This window comes from Tyto alba, unplaced genomic scaffold (assembly GCF_018691265.1).
Source record: "Tyto alba isolate M040663 unplaced genomic scaffold, T.alba_DEE_v4.0 Super-Scaffold_40, whole genome shotgun sequence".
NCBI classification, from domain to species: Eukaryota; Metazoa; Chordata; class Aves; order Strigiformes; family Tytonidae; genus Tyto; species Tyto alba.
In genome coordinates this window covers 30,394,646-30,411,691 of record NW_024881316.1, presented here as the reverse complement: position 1 = coordinate 30,411,691, position 17,046 = coordinate 30,394,646, and the positions used below count along the sequence as shown (strand labels likewise).

At 33.5% G+C, this 17,046-nt stretch overlaps 1 protein-coding gene across 2 annotated transcripts in view; it reads left to right on the top strand.

Annotated features, from left to right (window-relative positions):
- Positions 1-12,917, top strand: part of PXDN (peroxidasin) — an 89,725-nt gene extending 76,808 nt beyond the window's left edge. For both annotated transcript variants that reach the window (XM_042803524.1, XM_033009848.2), the window contains 4 exons: positions 5,829-5,949; positions 8,472-8,604; positions 9,205-9,318; positions 9,962-12,917. In XM_042803524.1, the coding sequence (XP_042659458.1) occupies positions 5,829-5,949; positions 8,472-8,604; positions 9,205-9,318; positions 9,962-10,084 (491 nt within the window). In that variant the 3' untranslated portion in view covers positions 10,085-12,917. The remainder of the gene's footprint in view (positions 1-5,828; positions 5,950-8,471; positions 8,605-9,204; positions 9,319-9,961) is intronic.
- Positions 12,918-17,046: the final 4,129 nt, after the last annotated feature.

Here is a 17,046-nt window from a genome sequence, read left to right as displayed (position 1 = left end):
TTATGTATGTTTAATAAGAGACCCAAATGTTCAGCTGTTTCAGCTTGGTTAAAAACACATCTGTTTTTGTTATCCTTCCTGTTTTGTTCAAGTCAAAATACTTTTCCATATGAAGAATAGAAAAGCTTAGTTAAAAAAAGTTACTACTTTGATTTCTTGAGCAAAGCTAGTATTTATTTCTTATAAAGCAAAGTATTATTCCTTTTTATAATAATAAAACCAGATTACCTTTGAATTCCAGTTAACGAATCATACAACAGAACTACTAGTTTATGGTGGGAAAAAGAAAGGGTTCCACTGAGGTACAGAAGTTTTTCTTCTGGTTTCCTTCACTTTCTACTTTTCTTTGCCTTATCAAAGATGGTGAGGAATTACTGCAGATTTACTGAAGCTCTTTATTTGAGCAAAGAGCATGCAAGCTTCAGATTTTCCAAACAATAACTTTCGTTGCTTTTTTTCAGGCTTTCTAGTGCAAGAAAATTTTTTTTTTATTTTTTTTTAAAGTACTCAGTCTACACTTCCATTATTACTCTTACTGACTTTGTATCTCAGTTCTGAATGCAAAATACAGAAATGATAAACCTCTCTTCCTTCAAATATAACTATACTGTTATGGGTATGCCAAATATTTTTTGTGTGAAAAATTATGTAAAAAAAAGACTAGAAATCAGGTGCAAAGCCGTATTGGCTGAAATGGAGACATGGTTTTACTCTAAATATGGAAATTTGAAATGTTCTTCATTGTGAGTCTTTAAAAGTTTCACAATTTTTTTTTGTAAATTGAAATTAAAAAGTTCTTTAGTCTTTTGTTTTATGTCAAACAGTGACCCAGGAGGAAGTGATTCAGAAAAGATGAAAGACATCCTAGTAAACATAAACTGATTTAGGAAGATTTTTTTTTCTTAACTGATTCACAGTTAGCAACCAATGTATCTCCTGTATCAGATATTGTTCTTTTTTATTTAATTCAGAAAAACAACCTTATGCAAATTATGATTAAACATGTTTAAATCCCACTGAATTTGAGTAGAAGAGTTAAGACACATTTTTAATCTGGGTGCATTTATACATGGTGTTCCAGTAGGATAGACCTATATTTATGAACTCTTACATTTTAAGACCAGACCAACAATTATGTCATCTCTTGCTTCTGTGCTGATCACATTAATCTCTGATTTAAGCATTGCTTCTAGGAAGCCATCAGCTATTTGATTTAACAATTGTGTCTTATTCCAAGTTAAAAATTATCCAGCTTTTACTTCTAGTACTATATCTTATTATGCCCTTTCATCTTCAATTAAAATACTAATCAACACCAGGCTGAGCACTAAACACTGCGGAAGACTAATATTTTAAAATGTTTATAGCAGTCTCAATGGGAGACTGCAAGATCTTTTGTGTTAATGGACCAAGTGATACCAAAATGATGCAATTTATGCCTGAACATGTTTTCTCTTTACATAGATCTTGTGGTTTGCTTCTGTCATGTCATATTTACTTTTGCTTCCTACATTCAGATGTATCTTTTTACATTTACAATTGCATTTAAAGACAATGTCTATTAGCTTAATAAAAATTCAGACTATGCCAGGCTACTAAAATGAAATTCCATGGTCTGTAATTTAAAGGATTAAATCCCTTTTTCTTTGAATAGAACTGCATTTAATATAGTTCATCATTTCTGTATGATTACAATTTTTTTTTTCTGACAGAATCAGTATTTTTATTTATATTTAATCCGAACCAAGAGTATTTTATCTTTTTCAGGTATCCATGAACAGTAAAATACAGTTCTAGAGTCATAATTTTAAAATAAGAAGATTTAATCTATGACATTGCTTTGTCTTTGCTACTGGGGGTCTCATGCCAGTAGTTGCTATCCTTAGTGAAAAGCAACAGGGAAGCAATAGGCATAATGTTTAAGCCCAAACTCCTGAGTCCCCAAATCTAAGATACCACCGTGTCAAAGTCTCTCTGCAGGCAGCAGAGAAAGAGATGCCTCTAAAGGACATTTCAGGTTGCAGTGTCTTCCTGTGTCAATGTCCATTGACTGGAAGGGAATCATGGGCAGCAAAGGGTCCTAATGAGGTATCTCAGTGATTTCTGAAAAACTGGGCAGTTGGAGGTTTTTTCCTTCTTCCCTGTGGATTGTTACTGCCTTCCTAAAACACAGATACCTTCACAGTTTAATGGACAGGTCAGTTCTTAGCATCCTGACCTTTGAAATTTCCAGATTTCCATGGATTTTCAGTCTGTTTGAAATTATTTTTTCTCACTGATCTTTGATACTTATATTCCAAAAGATGCATGGTTTTGATCTGCAAAACTTTCTAACTAGTCCTGTTTAATTTTTCTTCTGGGAAGGTTGGATTTATTTTGGTTTGGTGTCAAGAACCTAATGGTTCTCCTTTATCTTCCTGTAGGCCATCCAAAACCTATGCAGATCACAAAGATGTGATATGTCTTTGGAGTATCATTAGCCATATATAAACAATTTATATAGTCATGGTCAGTGAATTATCTGTATATTTGCTTTTCCAACAATGCCTGAGTCTTCTAGTTTTGGTAGCATCAGTCTGGGAATTTTGAGGTCAATTACAGAGAGCATCTTTATTATTAGAATTCTGCAGTGCATCAGCTGGGAGATGACAATCTGGGTTGTCAGTTTATCTTTTGCCTTCTATACCGTTATTTTTGTCCAGATTTTTAAGTAATCACTATGCAAAATGCATCTGTTCCAATCTGAGCAGATTACTGCTGTATTTTAGACCAATATATTACATTTTTTGCTGCTATTTAATTTATCATTTGTTAGAAAGTCTGGTTCAACAGAAGAAATGAAGAGGTGCAGTGTGATGTGAAGGGATGTGGCCTATTTAGCAATAGCAAACCCAGGTGTTTTGGGTTAGGGCTTCATTTGGGGTGAAAAGCCTTTTTCCTGTGTTGTATATTTTTTAAGTAGCTGTTTTCTGAAAAAATCTACTCAAAACAATCTTGTGACATTTTCAGTGTTTCTCCTCCCTTTGACTGCTCCCACTGGCATGACTAGGAGTTTTTAGGTACATACAAATGCTTACAGTAACTGCAACTTAATTCATTACAATAAATCTCAGAGAATCGAAGTATTATCAAATAGAAGCAATAGTTACAGTATATGTGCTTTTCTTCACATTCCCTTAGTCTCTCAAGTTGTTTTGGTTTAATCTACTGTTAACATAATTCACTTTGACCCAGATTTTGGGGAAGTGATTCACTGGGAATTAGGAGCGCTCAATACTTCTAAATGTCAGGGGATTTTCTATCCAATTTGCTTTATAGATACATTTTTAAAACCTTGTGGGAAACAGAGCATTTTCTGAAGATATGAACATGGCTTCCATGTACAAATGGATTATCTTGACACTTGCAGTGTAATGATACCTAGCTTCTGGAACAAAACATTGCCCATAAAGAAAAAGAATTCTTATGTTGCTTTCAAAATTCAGCTTTTGCGCAGAAAATTAATTGGACTGGGTATAGCTAATCTGGGAAAATTTTAGGTAGGCTGAAAAAAGCAGAATTTTAAGCTCATTTTTCTTATTTACTATTACTTCTAAAGTGTTCTTCATTAAACAAAAAAAAAAAAAAAAGAAGAGAGAGAAAAAAGCTTCTTGTCTTAGGCTTTCTGAAAGCTAGAGCATTCTGTCCTGAACCACTCAGCAGTGACAAGCCTCCTCCTCATACCTGAAACAGAAATCAATAACAAGAGTTGTTCATTTGGCAAGTTGACATATTTGAGTCTTTAAAAACTATAGAAATGTCAGGTCTGTGTACTTGAAGCTGCCACTGAACATATGGTTCTAATATCTCCAGTCTAAGGTGATAAAACCTTCCCAGGATTTCAAACCTTTGGTTCTAAAAACCAACGTAGGAATAAAAAAAAACAATAGGCCATTATGTTATTGTACCAAAAAAACAAATCTGTATTATGTGGGATGACCTTAGCAGTTATTAAACAAAGGAGCATAGCAGAACTCTTTCACAAATTGCTTCCAAGAGAAACTAAAGTTTCTGTGACACTTGGGAAAACTTTAAGCAACAGATTGCTTTAAGAAAAAACATCCTCTAACCAAAACAAGTTCTTTCCCCAGTGGCTTTTCAGAGTGTGAACCCTTTTCTTACCATACTAAATATAGAAGTTTCTAAGGGTGATCAAAAATGCCTTAATTCCAAGCATCTTACAGACACAGCCGTCTGTTCCCATCTGAATATGCTTACTTTCTGAATGGGCTGCAAGAAGGCTGTGTGAGAAACATCAGAACACACAAGAAGAATGAACAATATATTGGCAGTAAATATCATCTGGTTCTTTGGTGGTGCTGTTATTATAGGAGGAAGGTAACAAACTTATTCAAGAATGAGACAAGCAGAAAAGAAAGAAAAGGGAAGGAGAACTGTGGATAAACTGTTCAAGAATGATCAGTAGGTATTGGTTTTGAACTGAAAATCAATCAGTACTTTTTTTTTTTTTTGGTGAGTGTTGTTTTGGTTTTGTTTTTTTTTTTTTTTTCTATCTTAATTGATATTAAGCCATGGACAGACTAAGATTTTCCTAACATGGAAATTGTAATAGTCTATTTAAGTAAAAGTCCAATACAATTAAAAGTAGTCCAAGATTCTTGTTTTTATATAATCACAGAGCAACTTTACATTTTTTTGTCAAGTTGCTTAGATCAACAATGTTTCAAGGTTCTTTCATTGACCTGAAACTTGTGCAATAATTTGTGTTAATACTTTAGGTATTTGATCTAGCTACTGCTAAATTCCAGGATAATACTTTATAGAATGTTATTGATTTTCTGAATAAATTTGTTCTGGTGCAAGTTAAGAGAAACATTAGGGAAAATTAATTCTTCCCCTGTTCAGTTGCTTTCACAGCTCGTTCTGATAATACCAGACTTAGTTGGGATGTCCATGGGATTCTGTATTTTAGCTCTCCCTTCTGTTTTCTTAGCAGGTTCTTTGCTTCTAACAGTTGGACATGCTATTGTTTCCTTCTGCAGCTTGGCCCATTATAACTTTTTGTATTAAAGCTTCTGTGAACAGAAATGAGAAAACTCCTCTCCAAAATGCTGTTCCAGTTTTGTTTTGATTTTAAATGGGACTCTTTCCAAATACTCACTAGGTTTGGAAGGTTGAATAAAATGAACTGAAGGAAAGACATACTTCATCCTGTGAAGACATCCTCTTAGGATCTTAGAAGATTTCTGTCATGATTATTCTCAGGCTTGAGATTTTCACTCTGTGGTGGAAAGTGTCTTAGGGTCTGAGTGACAGGTGATACCTTCAATTCCCTCAAGTTCGGAAATAAGGCTCATCAACCAGTAAAGTGTGTCGACAAATGTTCTCCAGGATTTAATTAAAGATTCTCTTTCAGATGCCAAAAATAACAAATAATATTGCCTGAAATACATAAGGAAACAACAGGCTGGTTTTTCTGTTATTTTTTTCTTCTATATGTAACCACCTCATTTAAAAACAGGAAATAATTAATGGAAATTTCAGAAATGAATAGTTGAAGTAGCACTGATATAGTTGTAAAAATAATCTTTATTCCGTTGTTTCATACCAAAAAGCTGGTCTGTGAATAATCAAATTTTCTGCGTCCAGCTGGCTTAAATGTTGTATTGCTGGGACATACTCAGTTGCCATCGAACTGATTCCAGAGGGATCAGTCTGAATGTATGAATTTCCTTTCCCAATTCCGAAGACACTTTAATACCATATTAATATTGTAACTGCTGAATTATACTGTAGTTGATAATGTGTAATTTCTTATCTAATTTCAGACTGTAGAACTAGAGGACAATTTAATGCATTTTCATATCACTTTCGGGGAAGACGTTCTCTTGATTACAGCTTTCAGGAGGACAAGCCCTTAAAGAAAATTAAAATGTCCAAAACAGTAAGGTGAGATTAGTTTGTTTTTTGGTTGTTTTTTGTTTTTGTTTTTGTTTTTTTTAAGTATGAAAAAACACATGTTTTCAAAATGAAATGAAACTGAATGATTTCTTTGTAAGTGCATACCACTTTCTTCCAGTGTCTGCTTTCTCAAGTTTATGATGGATTTATTTCATTCTGACACTTCTGCATATCTGCTAACACTAAACCACTTTTTTTTTTTTTTCAAGCTCAGAGTTCTGTAAGACTCTTTGTGAGTGACACAGTATAGTGCGTTTGTTCTTCCTGCGCTTTTCATGAAAAAACTCAGTAATGAAGCATAATTTGGGGCATTTGGAATCCCACATTCCTATTGTGCCTGAAGTAATCAAGCTAAATTATTTCCTTTCCTCCTTGGAGCTGCTATGTCCTTCTGTAGAAATTGGAGGAAATCAAGTGTTGACAAAACTAGCATAAAAATTTGTCATAATAGTAGGGATTACTTCTAGTACCAAAATACTCAGAGCAGGAATGGAGAATAGTAGTGCTACAATGGTGTTTATAACTCCCTAATCTTCAAAATACTCTAGCAAGTAAATAAATCACAATGTCAGTCACAAATGACCAACTGCACAGGATCCCTGCAATTTCCAGGGAATCAAATTAGTGGAATTAAATGAGTTCTGCTCAGATCACACATTTCTTGCGAAGGTCCTTCATGGTGAGTAAATTTGAGACTCTTGAATTACAGCTCTTCCTGTATAACATATGTTCTTTTAGCAAATAAAATTATCTACTTGACTGAGGCAACCAGGCAGAGTCTACCCACTCTGCCAAGGAAAGAAGCTAGACAGGTAGGTAGACTGGTAAATTTATTTCAGCAGTTTCAAATACTCATGGAGATGTTAGAGCACTGAAGAAACACCACCATTATATTTCACTTAATTGATAGGGAGCTGTCCTGAAGTAACAGAACCTTTAGGTGTTTAGGATTTTAGACAAGACAGCAGCTAAGTGTAAGCTTACTTATAGACAATAGAAAAAAAAAAAGTTCCTTCGAAGTAATCCTTGAAGAAGGCTATTTCATCTGTCTCTGCAAGTGAACTATTAGAAGTTTTTAAATTTACATAACAGCAATTCACTCTTTCAAGATGATAGTCCCATGATTCTAAAACTATAGAAGGAATAAACAGGATAAAAATGAAAACAAGAAAAATAAGTGCTTGTATATGAGAAGCAGCTTGTTTTCGTTAACTTGCTCTTTGACTGTGTTTCAGAAATGAAGCTTAAAAATCTACAACAGTCCAATTACTAATTAAGACTACAAAATAGTAAATTTACAATACTTTATAGAATAAATAAAGCTAAAGCATCCTCAGTCCTTTAACATTCTCATCAGTCCTCATGCCCATTGTTGTATTGAAATTGTATTAATGTTGGGAATACTTTTTTCTCCTTTTTTATTTCCTTCTAATTTTCAATAACTTGAGCAGGTGGGGAAGATTTAAACTTTTTGTTATACAGTAGCAGCTGGTTTACTTGAATTTTGGCATGTTATGTTGTTTAGAGTTCTTTTTCTTTAATTTAGATGAAAAGCTATGGGAAACTAAGTAGCTTAAACACCTGCCAATAAGTGTTGTTTTAATTTATACAGCAAGATTATGAACCCTATTATATGAGAGGGGATTTCTTTACCAATTCATTATTTGGGTATCCCTTAGCTCTGGAGATGACATGTTAACAAAATAGGAATGCTTGTAAGGATTCAAGCATCTTAATGTAATAAGTGACTTAATAATTAGTGTTATCCTTGGTTTTGAATACATGTTTTCTTAAGTGGTGCCAACTAATATTATTATTAGTTACTGACACTTCTTTTGATAATTGTTTCCCATCAGCAGATTGAATTGATTAACACAACCTAATGTTCTACATCTCTTATCAGATATCACCTGGAAAGTGCTATAGATAAAAGACTCCAGATTTTATGTACGATAATCAGTATTGATTTCAAATGTTAGTTAAGATGGTACACATGCAAATGTTTATATCTGAAAGTACTTCTCATTTATCTATGAAAACTAATTTTTTTTTCCTTTTTAAAGTCATATTTCGTTAAATACATGTCTTGCTAGTGAGCATATAGAGGGAGAAACTGAATCTGAATGCAAAATGTGAATTTCATGTTTGGAAGTAACAATTTTTAAGACTTTCACATTTGTCTGCTTTCATATTGGAGGCTCAAGAGGTTTCCCAGTGAATTTAAGGATGCTCTACAATGTCACTGACGACAACTTTGTGTGTCCCCCTGCATGAAATACATACATTAGTTTTCTAAGTAAAATTCTTGCTAGAGATATTAACAGTAATCCACAGCTCACCTCACCTGAGGTTGTCTTCAGCACCAGTGGGTCTCATGTCCCATTGTGGTTCATACAGTTTCTACATTTGTTCATTGCTCTTCTTTTACATTTTTTCTAAGTGTTCTGAAATACCTAGCCAAATAAAAATTAGTTAGATGAATATCCTGACTTGGCATTTATTTGTTGCAGTTCTGTGAAACAGAATAAATATTTTCATAATGCTACATCAGCATCTAATGAAAATACAAACATGCCCGCAGTGAATGACTTCAAAGAATTTGTTTTGGAAATGCAAAAAACTATTTCAAGCCTCAGAAACCAGGTAAGGTACTATAATGGATAGTTTCTAATTGTAGATTTAATTTATAATATTTTCCTAACATCACTCCTCTTATATTTTTAATATCTAGACATCCACTGCAGCCAAAACCCACCACATAGTATCTCAAACAAAACACAACACAGAACATTGTGTGTTGTTATTTGTTATTTCTATGTTCTTTTGAAATCATACTCAAATATTCTACAATTAGACCCTCTTGACTTTTGAACTTGAAGCTTTGTGTAACCATTGTATACTAAACATGGAATTAGTCTTTCTCTAAAAATTTGTCTTTTAATCTAGACATTTTTGAAAATTTAGATTTGTCTTTCTATATGCGTCACATGTAGTTTGCTTCCCTTTCTATGCTCTAGATGTATATTCCAATGGTAGGAAAGATGTATCTTCTATTCGTTTTCTTTTGAAAGGCTGTTTCCATATGTACTACCTGTTTCCAATCTTCCAGCATTATGAAAACTATGTAGTGAAAAGAAAAACCCAGACAATCATAGATTATGCAGCATAAGAGAAAAAACAGATATGTTGAACAAATATAAACCTTTCTTTGATTCAGTTATTAACTTTTTAAAATGTTTTCAGATAAAAAAACTTGAATCACGCCTCAGTAAAACTGATTGCACTGATGAAAAGGGCAAATCATATTCCAGTAATGAAACCTGGAAAAGGGACCCTTGTACTGTGTGTGAATGCAAAGTAAGTATGTGAAAATCCATTTTGAGATAGAAATTATATTAGGTTCTTCTTCTAAAACAGCAGTTCCAGTTTTGTGCCTGCTAATGTCTGGGTAATAGTTGCTAATTGTATTTTTGTGGATCTTCTGTTATTTTGTGCAAAAAAAATATATTGTTCAGATATCCCTGCCCTTGAAACTGGTTTTCAATCCAGCCTTTATATACTTTTATTATATTTCCATTTTCATTGATGTATAATTGTACTGGCAAAATTAACTGTGAAGTGAGAGACTTCTTGAAGAAGTCTACTAAAATGCATAAAAATCAATATAAACTCATCTAACTTAGTGCTAGATTTTCATTTTCTCTTATCATGGTGAAGTTTTTAAAAAGGTAGTAGAAGGAATATGTCAGTACTTGATATCCCAGAGTTTCATGCCTGAATATTAGATAAAATGTTATACTGCTCCATTAAAGATGGTATAATACAAAGAGCCATCTCGTTGTAAGTTTATGCTGAAATAAACTACATGGAGTTAATTATAGTAGCCAAGATGTTAGAGAGAATGAGTGAGAACATGTTCTTCAATAATATAAAAATGTATTTCTTGTTTGGAACATGCAGCTAGTATGTTGTGATTTTGTTGCTTTTTTTCCTGACACAGGTTGGTCAGATTACCTGTTTTGTAGAATCATGTCCACCGGCTGACTGCGAAGAACCTATGAAGGTTAAAGGAGATTGCTGTCCAGTCTGCTTAAAACAAAATATTAATAAAAAGAAGCCATAAGTCTGCTTTTTAAGAATTTAAGGTGCATACTCCTCAGATCATATCAATGCCTGCTGATGGCAAAACCAGGTAACTACAGTCTTAATAACAACAGCAAGAAATCAAGATTTACAATATTCTAATGGTGCTGTAACAGTGTAATATAATGTATCATTTTATTTTCTGCCCATTAAGGTAATCACAATGCAAAAATTAATGAAAGGGAAATTAACAAACAGGTCAAAGTTAATTGTGTGTTAAACTTCTCAGGTTAGACAAACTCAAACTGGTGCTACTTCAAAAGAACACTGTCAGGTAGTTTTAAGTACTGAAAATGACTGGGCTTAAAACTTACTCTAAAATGAACACTTTGTTTTCTAACTTTAATTAGCAACTTTAAAAGTTTACTATCCCTTCTCAGTACCAGTCTGACATGATATTTAGGTCTTTGTTATTATTTAGTAAATGCAGGGAAAAGGAAAACACAAGGTCACTGTGGCCAAAGCAATGCCATAGAGGTCCACTTTCTGTAAACACCTATGCATGGTAATTCTGTTGATTCACACTATAATTTCTATGTCTGAACCAACAAGGAAATAAAAAAAAAAAAAAACCTACATGACTCCTTTCAACATCCTTTCATTAATTCAAGGAGCAAAATTAATCAAAATTTTCAAAGTAAAAAAGCTAAAATTAGTAAGAAAATGTAAATGTAATTGGAAGATACAAAAAGCAACTGAATGTATATTACAGATGTAATTGACAGTGTTCCTCATTCTAGGAAAGCATACATGACAAAGTAGCCTTTGATCTTAAAATTAATATAATCCTTTTTGTCAAAACATATGTAATTGCTTGGCAACTCTTGTTTTTTTTTTTCATTTATTTCAAATCATTGTAACATGAACATCCAGTCCAGTCTTAAAGCATGCTTCTCTTGATCTCAGATCAGCTCACTTATTTGTGTGGCCCTGTTTTCAAAATGTGAAAAGATGTCACATGCCATTTTGTATACAAAGATTCCTACTGATTCATTGTGCATATTGTCAATAGACATATGTTCCTGATTATATGGTGGCACTGTTTTTTGAAAAAAAGAGCAATCAAAATCAAGCATCATGATTAATTGTGGATTGACTACTTTTTCTGACAAGGTATTTGATTTTTTTAGTTTTTTTTTCCAGTTTCATCTAATGCATATATATTTTTACCTCAATATTTTTATCATTCATGTTAAAAATGGTCTACCAACGGACTTTATTTCCCATTTAATAAATGTTTAATGTTATAGAGTATATGTCTACACTAGCATTTCAAAGTTGTGTACTTTTTAGAATACAAACTGCATATTTTTGACCAGGAATTATATATTATATTCAGTGAAGAACAACTATCATACCTCATTTTACAGCTTTTTTTGTGTTTATTCAGAATTGATTCTTTCCCTGAATACTTAAGTTAAAGTTTATGACTCTGTCCTAAAGTCCTAAGTCAGGTCTAACTAGAACCAGAGTTCTTTAGTTACATAGTTCACTGACTTCCAAGTTTATTGTTCATATTTAGGAAATAGAGATTTGGGAATCAAAGAAATCTGCACAAAATTGAACATTCTCATCTTAAACATTTCAGATTATGCAAACAGACTGAATATTTAATTATTACATGGTAGATCAAATACCTGTCTAATAACTAACCTAGCACAGCAATATGAGTTCCACTATAATATTTTGGCACATAATTTATCTGATTACTAACATTAATAATTTCTAATTTGATAAACTGATACTGTGACACACATTCAAACTTTGGTGTATCTTTAAAGCTTACTACAGAAACTTGTTTCATACTATGGTAGGAGCAATATGTACATGTGAGTGGTGTGTTAAAAGTGTGTGGTAGAGGTACACATGGAACTACAGTTTATATTTTTAAGAATATTTTAATTGATTTTATATACAGTGTTTTGACTTATGTAATTTTCTATGTTAATACTTGTAGAAATTGTGTGTGGCGAGCATGTTTGAGTATCATATGGTTCCTAGAGGTTGTCATTCCTGTATTTCTTTGATACTCTGGTATTTTGTTGACTTTTGTTGAGAGTCCAAACCACATGTCTCGTCCTGTAATTCCAACTCAGATGGAACTCCCACTGACCTATAGCAGGAATTCCTCAAAGAAGAAGGACTGCAGAGCTAAACCAAATATTATTTAACTGTCCAAACAGTTAAATAAGGCAGTAATACATCCAGCTGGTTACTACTTGCATTCTTTTATTCCAATTTTATATTAAATAAACTTTCTCAAGATTTCCGCTTATAGGAGAAGAGAGTTTCCATTTATACATTATTAAATAGTACCTTATATCTGATTGTTCCTTTTCTCCAGCCTCCAGAGTAAAGTGGGAGGTTTTCTTTGTTGTTCACTGTTTATTCATATGGTATATAAAACGGGCCTAGGAGTCTGGATATGCTTAAACAAGTGTAATATTGAGTTATTTTTCTCCATCCATCTGCTTATAAACCATTCAGGAAAAACAGATCTTTATCCACAGTTTAAAATGTAATCAGTCATGGCTTGTACTAACTCAGTTTTATTGCAGTGTCTGCAGAATCAGCATTGATTTTAACATTTCTGAAACAGTGGCCAATGGCTAGATGACCATTTCCTCAGTATCCACTGTGAGAATATTGCTGTAATATGTTGCAAATTTTACATATTTATTTTCTTTTTTAATGTTACCTAAAACAAAGTCTTTGTTGTTTTTATTTTAATCAGTAAATTTACCAAAGAACTGTTTGCACTGTATAATGAATGCTTTTCAGTTAAAATAAAATGGGCCACATTTCCAAGTAAATTCCATGTGATTTCTTCTTGATACATGTATTGTTTAGATTATTTGCTGAAGATTGCAGTGTGTAGACTTTTATCAAAAATCCGTATTACTTATCTTATGTAGGGTTTTCATGATCAAGACACCATTTCTGAGAACTAAGCAATGAGTTAATGAATCATGTAGATTCCGTAGGTGCTTTAATATTATGACACAGAGAATTAAAGTATCTATTCACTGTTCTCTTCTAGGTGATGGGAAAAAAATACATCTCAACTCAGAAAGAATATTTTAAAATACACTTATTTCTTAGCACAAATGTGTATTTGAAAACTCTTAGTGTTAAACTTTTTTCCCATTTTTTATGTGAATGTCATAATATTTAAATACTGTCTGTTCTTACACAGTTTCTTCACTTCCTTACATCTTCACATAGATCCAGTCATGACTTGCCTTCCAATGCACTTGATTCTATATTCATTCTTTATTCACATCATTTCACAAATGGGTATCCAGGTTCATGCAGTATCAGCTCAAAATGAGTCTTCCGTGCAAAAGAGATCTTACCTCATTTTGGTTTTCCATCACAGGATACGAATTTCTGCTGAAGACATGATGAGTTTATTTCATCCTTTGGTGAGGTGTTAGGATATCTAGGGCACTGGGTCAGTTTCTTTGTTAGATCCACCTGACATTCCCCTGTTTCTTCCCAACTTCATACAGTAAAGCACTTTGTGATACAATATCTTTGCAATTAATATAATTCTAAGTTGCTTTACGTTGAAATGGGAAAAGTTAAAGATGGACTCCAAGATACAGAGTTAAGAATTGTTTCCAGGTTGCAGTTAACTGTGCTTCACTATAGTCTGACTAAGGAAAATGTGGAAAAGCAGAACTGCAATACATTTATTTATGTGTTTTCCAGCAGGCTGCTGAAATATCCTGTTGCTCTTCCAAAATGTTGATCAGTAGTATTCAGTCACTATCCTATAAAAAATTTAGGGCAAACATATTTTTTTTCTCCAAATTCAAATAAAATTAGTTTGGCAAAGTACAGGTATACATTTTTCTAGTAACCTAGATGAGTAATACATGCTTCTTTTAACAGACATAGTCAGTTCCTAAGTTCCAAAGCTTAATCTAATAACCCTCAAATATTTACATTTCAACAACTTTTATTTATTTATTTTGCCATGAGACTAAAATAGACAGAGACTTGAAGAGAAGGTTTTGTTTCAGTAAATAACTTTGTGTACGAGGCCAAACAAGAAAACAACCAAGGTTTAACACAGTTAATTGCCAAAAAGTTTGCTAATGATTATTAAAAAAAAAAAAAACAAACCACAGAGTTCAGACATTTAGACTGATAGTCTTGGACTGATACTGATATATTATGAGAAAGATTCAGTTATCTTTGAAATAAATGGAGTAAATTGACTTTATTCCTTCTGGTTGATTACAGTTAAGAATCATTTGGCCACAGTATAATTAAAGTTGTCTTTATAGAGAATGACCTCCCGTACTCGGTAACTTTGTTTTGTAAAATAATATTTTGCTGCCATAGTGTGTGTCATATGATCTAAAATATTTTTCCTTATCTTTTCTTTTTAATCCCCTACTGTTTTCATGCTTTTTCCTATAGTATTTACCAAATCAGTAATCTTCGCAGTGAGATTTTTAGACACATTGGGAATGTTCCATGGCTTTAGCTTGGAAACTAGAAGAAGGTATTGAAAACTGGTGTATTGACTAATTTTCTCAAAACTTCTGCGTTATTCTGTTGTCATATTGTTAAAATAGGTTAAACATTTTGCATAGATGGGATAATACAATTATACAATTACCAGTAGAAAGACAGACTCTCTGCTGTCCTCTCACAGTCTCTGTTATCTACAGTTTGGGGTTCGGTGAGGTATATTTCAGAATTCACTAATTTTTATTATGTACAAGAAAAACTGAGATCCAATATGTGACAAAAAGCTTGTTAGATAGCATATGTCAGCAAAAAATACCAATATGTACATATGCACAAACCTCATTCATGCTGAAAGTTTGTCAGACTTCTAGAGGAATGAAACAACATTATCCTTATTTAAACTAAAAGGAACCAATTAATTACTGAATAGGTAATAAATTACTAGACACTATTGCTGTCCTAACCAGCTCTTCATTATGATGTACCTAATCAGGAGACTTTACCGAGTCATGAAAAGACGGCATTGTCTGCTAATAGTATATTTTAAAGCAGACATCCTAGCAATATCAGACTGTTATTTTGCAATTATCCTGGCTGCTTAATTTCATGCAGTAGTTCCTTTTCTTTCTTTTTTTCACACTTAGCCTGCTGTGACATAGCAAGGAAACCTCTGCACCTCCAACATACTTTTCCTTCTTTTTTTGTCTCAACATCTTTGCTGTCCCTCCAGCAGTGTTATGAATGTTCTTTTCACCGCACTTTATCATTCCATCCTGGTAATAGATGGAGCAGAGTACAGATCAGTTATGTCTAAGTCACAAGAAGGTCTGGCCAGCTGTGTTTAGCTGAAAAGCTATGAATTTAATATCTTTCTTTAGATTCAGAAATGGAACAGAACAGCAGTTCCTGTGGTAAAGGAATAAACCTAATTGTTGCATTCAGTAAAGATGTTTGTGTCTACTTGATGCCTCCCTCGGTGATACAACTTTACATTCCCACAAGTCACATGCTTTAAAAATGTTGCTGTGTTGCCAAAATAAATCCCATTACCTACTTACATCTTTATGAGATGTTGTCTGTTGTTAACCTGGCTCACAGCCATTCCAAGGATCAGTGCAGTAAAGCGCTTCATGTCTCTTTTCATAGAGATTAGCATGAAAAAGTACCCAGAGGGTAAAAAGTAATCAGGAATTGTCCTGAGAAAGGAAAAGAAACTATTGCTTTGTTTTGGTGGGGAGAAAAAAAGAAAGCTTTCATCAAGTACTCTGATTTTTTACAGGCAGAATGCAACAGTTCATCAGGAACTGATTAAATATACCAAGGCAACACATATATTAGGCTGCAATAGAGAGTCCCCAGCCACTGGGAATCAATTTCAACATTTATTGGACCCGCTACTAGTGTGATAGTAAGGCAGGATTTTAGTCCTCTACCTCCACTCTTAGGTGTTGCCTCTCTTCCAATGAAGATCACCTTTTCTTTTTTTCTTCTCCATGCTTTCACAATTAAGGGACTTAAATATGAACTCAAGACTACAAGCCAAAAGGTTTTGTGGGGCAAATCATCAGCCTGACCCCTCAGAATGGCAGGTCCTAACTGGTGAATAAGGACTTAGAGGCCTGAATGGGATGCTTCAGAGGAGGGTTTAGAGTCAGCCAGTTTGAAACATTGGTCAAAGGGTCATACTGAGGTTCCTGTCTTTTTCCCATGCTTAGGTGCCAGATTTGGCACTGTATGTTACGAATTTCCATAATACAGGTTTTACACTTCCAAGAAATGCTGCTAGGAGACACCAAGCTGAGGGCTTGCTGTTTCCTGTCACTAGAAAACCACCGTATTCTTGCTACACAGGAGGCAAGTGGGACAGCTTTCACATATAGAGAATAATCCCAGTTGCTGAAGGAATACTCAGGCTGTTTTAATCAAGGATTTTCTCTCCATCTGGGTGAAACTGAGTTATTTTGCAACCCATGCTTTTATTTAGAACCCCAAATGTTGTCACAGAAAAGGAAGATTTTTTTTTTTTTGTTCTTTTAGTTAAGCTTTGTAGAAAGGGCCTTGTTGAATGCAGTGCAGCAGATGAAACATTGTAGGAGCAGAATAAATGTTTTCTTTCAGCTGAGCTGGCTTGGTATGGTTACATACAGCCTTACTTGTTGCCAGGCTATTCTCTTATATTGAGAGTATTTAAAGATTGCTATGGGATTATTTGGACTTTCTTTTATATCAACAGTCAATTCAGGCAATAATAAACAATAGCTGCCTTGAGGTCAGAAGACGACAGCTTGTTTCTGGTGTAGGCAAATGTTAATGTGGTTTTTAAAGCCTTCATCTTATGTTCTTTCTACATTTCTGTGGTGGAATGCTGTTGTTATCCTAAATCCTACTTCACAAGCAGCTAATATTTTCCATTTGAACTGCAGATGTATTCAGAAGACATGTCACCTTACTTTTCTA